The 6,000-nt window shown below is 38.8% G+C and overlaps 1 protein-coding gene across 1 annotated transcript in view; it reads left to right on the top strand.

The window, feature by feature from the left end:
- Positions 1-2,784: 2,784 nt before the first annotated feature.
- ERN2 (endoplasmic reticulum to nucleus signaling 2) overlaps positions 2,785-6,000 on the top strand; it is a 29,149-nt gene continuing 25,933 nt past the window's right edge. Inside the window, exon 1 of the mRNA XM_070461135.1 lies at positions 2,785-2,798. Coding sequence (XP_070317236.1) covers positions 2,785-2,798 — 14 coding nt within the window. The remainder of the gene's footprint in view (positions 2,799-6,000) is intronic.

Below are 6,000 nucleotides of genomic sequence, written 5' to 3'. Positions count from 1 at the left end.
AGGGTCTTTTCCAATGAGTCAACTCTTCGCATGAGGTGGCCAAAGTGTTGGAGCTTAAGCTTCAACATCAGTCCTTCCAATGAACACCCAGGACTGATCTCCTTTGGGATGGACTGGTTGGATCTTCTTGCAGTCCAAGGGACTCTCAAGAGTCATCTCCAACACCACAGCTCAAAAGCATCAATTCTTCGGTGCTCAGCTTTCTTTACCGTCCAACTCTCACATCCATACATGACTACTGAAAAAACCATAGCCTTGACTAGACGGACATTTGTTGGCAAAGTAATGTCTCTGCTTTTAAATATGCTCTCTGGGTTGGTCATAACTTTCCTTCCAAGAATTAAGCGTCTTTTAATTTCATGGCTGCAATCACCATCTGCAGTGATTTTGGAGCCCAAAAAAGTAAAGTCTGACACTGTTTTCACTGTTTCTCCATCTATTTCCCATGAAGTGATGGGACCAGATTCCATGATCTTAGTTTTCTGAATGTTGAGCTTTAAGCCAACTTTTTCACTCTCCTCTTTCACTTTCATCAAGAGGCTTTTTAATTCCTCTTCACTTTCTGCCATAAGGGTGGTGTCGTCTGCATGGTTTTACCTCTTTCTTAGTATAATATTCCACCTCTAGCATACCACATAATCCTTGTTAGCAAACCAATATATTGCATACTGTGTTATTATCCATATTCATATAAGATAATTTACATATATATACATACATATGGCTTTACAAAAATAGGTTCCTCTAATGTTCTTTCTGCACCTTGCTATTCTTTCTTTTTTTAGACTTTTTATTTTGTATTGGAGTGTAGCCAATTAACAATATTGAGATAGATTCAAGTGGACAGCAAAGGGACTCGGCCATACATATACATGTATCTGTTCTCCCCCAAACTCCCCTCCCATCCAGGCTGCCACATAACCTTGAGCAGTTTCCTGTGTTATACAGTAGATCCTTGTTGGTTATCCATTTTAAATATAGCAGTGTGTACAAGTCGGTCCCAAACTCCCTAACTACCCTTCCCTACCCTGTATCTTGCTATTCTTAATACGACTCATAAAAATCTTTCTGAGTTAATAAATATACTACTCTACTATTTTTAATGGCTGCATAATACTCCAAAGTACAGATGCTCTGTAACTAGGTCAGCTATATCTCAGTTAAAAGCTACTTGCTTTGCTTCTATACTTGCTTGTACTAAAAACAGTGCTCCAATAAGCCCCCTTTTACTGCTACCATCATAAACCTTTTAAACTATATTTTAAAATAATTTTATATAAAGATCTTTTGTTTTTATGGGAAAGATCCTGAGAGTGGGTTTTTCAGGTCAAAGGGATTATGCAATTCTTATTTTAAACAATTGTCTCCAGACTGCATCCCAAAAAAGTCTGTTACAATTTATATTTCCGCCAACGCCATATGAGAGCATGTTCTTCTTCAAATGCCTGGCAGCAGTCAGCTTTGCCTTCTTATTTTTGTTTGTTTGAGGATTTTCTTTTTATCGTGGACATTTTCAAACATCTTGAAACCAAATAAAATAGCATAATGAGCCCCCCAAATATTCACAACTCAGCTTCAGCAATTATCAACATTCTGCCATTACTATAGCTTTCTTTATAATTTTTGCTAATTTACGGACAAAAAGTGATATACTTGCTACTTTTTAAAAATCTTGTTTTTGCATTTCTCTAACTGCTAGTGTTTCTGAGCACATTTTTCACATGTTTGGAGTGCATCTTATGTAAGTGCCTATTCATTGCATTTGTATATTTCTTGGTTGTTTTTTTCTTGTCAGTGTGTAGGAGCAGTTTGTATTATAGATGTTAATCTTTGTATTCTGTGCTGCCAATATTTTTGATGTTTGTTTACAATATCTTTTGCCCTTCTAAGGCTTTTAAATTTTTTATACATTTTAAGTGTATGTTTTGTTTTCTTTTACAGTATTTATATTTTCTATATCACAAAAGAAACTTACCCACCACCACTACCAAATGTAAGCTGGTACAACCACTTTGGAAAGCTGTTTGGCAGAATCTATTGAAGATGAACATTTATATATCCTATGACCTAGAAGTTTGTTCCTAAGTATCTACACAACAGAAATGCGTAGATGTGGTCACTCAAAGATGTGTGCAAGAATATTCATAGCACTTCATCATAGCCAAAAACCCAGAGGGGGAAAAAGTGGTAATGCTGGTCAACATTAGAATAGACAAATAATTAATTGTGGTATGTTCATATAATGTAACACTATACAGCAATGAGGATGAACTACAACTGCACTTGATGACATGGACAATCTCACAAAAGTAGTATCAAAAAAGAAACCAGGGAATTCCCTGGCAATCCAGAGATTAGTATTCCTAGCTTCCACCGCAGGGGGCCTGGGTTCAATCCCTGGTCAGAGAAGTAAGATCCTGCAAGCCATGCAGCATGGCCAAAAAAAAAGAAAAGGAAAAGAAACCAGACATAGAAGAGGATATATGGTATGATTCCCCTTATATAAACATCAAAAATAAGAAAACTAATTTATGGTGTTAGAAGTCAGGGGAGAGGTTAGTCTTAGAATGGGGTTTAAGGAACTTTGTGGTGTGCTGGTCAGAGTCTGTTTCTGGATCTGTGTACGGGTTTAACAGATGTGTTAACTTTATGACCTATGACTTGCACACTTTTCTGTAAGTATGAAGTATTTCATTAGAAAGCTGACAAGATCCACTTGAAAACCTGCACATAGATCTTTACAGCAGCTTTATTCGTAATTGCCAAGACTTGCAAACAACCAAGATGTCCTTCCGTGGGTAAGTGGACAAATAAACTGTGGTATATCTAGCCAAAGAGTGTTATTCAACCCTAAAAATAAATGAGCTATCAAACCATGAGAAGATGTAAGGAAACTTATATGCATATTATTAAGTGAGAAAATTCTATCTGAAAATGCTACATACTGTATGATTCCAACTATATGACCATCTGGAAAAAGCAAAACTGTGGAGACAGTAAAAATACCAGCAGTTGCCAGGGATTGTGGGGAGGTGAGAAAGAAATGAATAGGTGGAGCATAGAAGACTTTTAGGGCAATGAAAACATGGCAGTGAAAATATACTATAATGATGGACACATATCACTATCCATTTGTCCAAGCTCATAGCATATATAACATAAGCATCAACTCTGAACTGTGGACTTTGAGTGATAATGATGGGTCAGTGTAGGTTCATCACTTTTACCTTTTAGTGGGGGATGTTAATAATGGGAACAGCTATACAATTGAAGGGTAAGAGGTATATGGGAAATCTCTGGACTTTCTATTCAATTTTGCTATTAACCTAAAACTGCTCTAAAAAATAAAATCTATTTTTCAAAAAAGAGTGAAAAAGATTTACTCTCTTCCTGATGGATAATTATGCCATGGCATTTATTAAATTTTCCAATGAATTAAAATATTATCTTTATCATTTATTAAATTCTCACATATGCTGATATATATTTCTGGATTCTCTATTTGATCCCATTGACATATTTTTGTATTTGTCAATTCCTGTGCTGATATTCAGAGAAGGCAATGGCAACCCACTCCAGTACTCTTGCCTGGAAAATCCCATAGGCAAAGGAGCCTGGTGGACTGCAGTCCATGGGGTCGTGAAGAGTCGGACACGACTGAAGCGACTTAGCAGCAGCAGTGCTGATATTATATTGATAACTCTAGTTTCACAGTATGTTCTGATATCTGGTAAGACAAGCCCCCTTCTCATTACTCTTCATTGCCACACTTCCTCTTGACTATTCTCAGGCATTATTCTTATATATAATCTCTATTTTAGTCCAGTTTTAAAGACCATGAAATAGATTTTATATAGCAATAATAGAATTTCATTATACTTACAATTTAATTTAGAAAATGGATATTTTAATCATTTTAAGTCTTCCCATACAGCCATATCTTTTTATTTATTCACATTTTGTTTTATAGACTTCATAAGATTTTACAGTTTTCATACAGGTACTGTACCTTTCTAGTTAAATTTATTCCTAAGGACTTCCTTCTACTGCTATCATGATTGGAATATTTTTCCCATTACTAATCCTGTTTCTCCATTCTTTCGCTAGAATGGAGGAAGGCTATTGGTTTATGTATGTGTCCAGAAGCAGAGCACAAACCGAGGTGTGGTGAATGAATGTTCCCTTTGTTCCAGGTGGAAGATTTTCATTTCTATCTGGCTTTTCCCAGCTTTTCTCCAGGATGTGTTTAAATTCCATAGAGTTGACACAGTGCCAGGAAGCAGAGGGCACTGAATCCTTGTCCCAGCCGCCATCCCCTGAGATGGCCACGGCCTCCTTGCATCCTGTCTCTTGTCCTTACTGGTCTGTGCTGCGTTGTCAGTCTTTTCTTTCTGAAGAGTCTTTCCCCCTCCTTCTCTGTCTCTCTCCCTCTTGCTCCCTCTGGCATTTAGAAAACTATCCCCCCCCCACCTCCATATCGGGCTTCCCAGGTGGTTCAGTGGTAAAGAATCCACCTGCCAATGCAGGAGACGTAGGAGATGTGTGTTCAATCCCTGGGTCAGGAAGATCCCCTGGAGGAGGAAATGGTAACCCACTCCAGTATTCTTGCCTGGAAAATTCCATGGACAGAGGAGCCTAGCAGTCTACAGTCCATGGGGTCACAAAGAGTCAGACACTACTGGGCCCACATACGCCCACACCTCCATATCACACTAGGCAGTGGGACCCTCCCTAGCGCCCCCTCTGCCCAGACACAGCACGCAGCATTTCCATCCAGGAATTAAGACACAGATCCCCTTGCACTTGGATCCCTTGTGTCTACGTGGGGGCCTGTCCTTGAGTGAAGGGGCTACAGAGTGGTCCCCCTTTCCCAGGGACTGCAGCATCTTCTCATCCCTTGCTTCTCTTTCCTCTTCGTGTCTGGAGACTCTGCTGTACTCTCACTATTCATTCTCTTAAATCTAGGTTCATGCCACGAGTTACAAAAATACTCAAAAGGTAAAAGAAGCTTCTTTTTCTCCCTTTCTGCTTCCTCATCCCTTCTCTGAGGCAATAGAGTCAGAACAGCCTCATTCAAATAGGCGAAGGGCTGTCAGGGGAAAAAGAAGCTCTGGTGGGGAAAACACTGTTAATATTTCAACACAGTACCCACCAGACACATAGGCACAGGGAAAAAAATACTGGGGGAAATAAAACAGAATGTTAACAGAGATGCTGTGCTTCTGAGAGGTGAAAACATGAATGAGTTTTCTAATTTATATATTTTTCACAATTTTGCTAAGTTTGGTGAATGTGTTACTTATATCATCACATACACAAATTACCTAAACCAGTTCACTTGTTTGTGTTCTATGTAAATCAAATTTATCGCATGAGAAAATCCCACGAACCCAAGCATAATTAAGAAACACAATGAACATTTTAAAACTGATGTACAGAGTACAAAATATAAAGCATAAAGGCAGGCTCATTCACTGGCTCAGTAGCTTGGGTTGGTTTCTAGAATGACAAACAGTCACTTTTGTTATGACATTAAGTTTATTATGCTGATTTGGGGGTCTTGGACCAGCTAAGCACAAGGCAGTAACCAAGTGAACCAAAGGCTTCATGATGTACTTATTTCTGAAAGAAGTTTTGCACCTTGAGGCAATCGGGTTTTCCAAAGCTAACCATATTGATGGTTAGAGGATGTCTTAGATCTGGTAGGTTTTTAAAAACAAAGCCAGAGACAGGAATTCTTGCTCAAGTGCTGAGGATGGGGAAACTATATGAGAAGGCAGTGAGGGATTTCCATGGGATTTCCCAGGCAAGAATATTGGAGTGGGTTGCCATTTCCTTTTCCAGGGGATCTTTTCGACCCAGGGATCCTACCCACATCTCCTGCATTGCAGGTGGATTCTTTACTCCTGAGTCAACAAGGAGGCCCATCTAACGCTTAGAAATCGGTATATTGTGAAAACAGGGACTTTATCTTTCCTGCTTCCCAGGCTGAGATTACAT

The sequence above is a fragment of the Odocoileus virginianus genome, chromosome 33 (assembly GCF_023699985.2).
Source record: "Odocoileus virginianus isolate 20LAN1187 ecotype Illinois chromosome 33, Ovbor_1.2, whole genome shotgun sequence".
Taxonomy (NCBI): Eukaryota; Metazoa; Chordata; class Mammalia; order Artiodactyla; family Cervidae; genus Odocoileus; species Odocoileus virginianus.
Note: the sequence above shows the minus strand (reverse complement) of the source record. Positions and strands in the feature narration are given on the sequence as shown.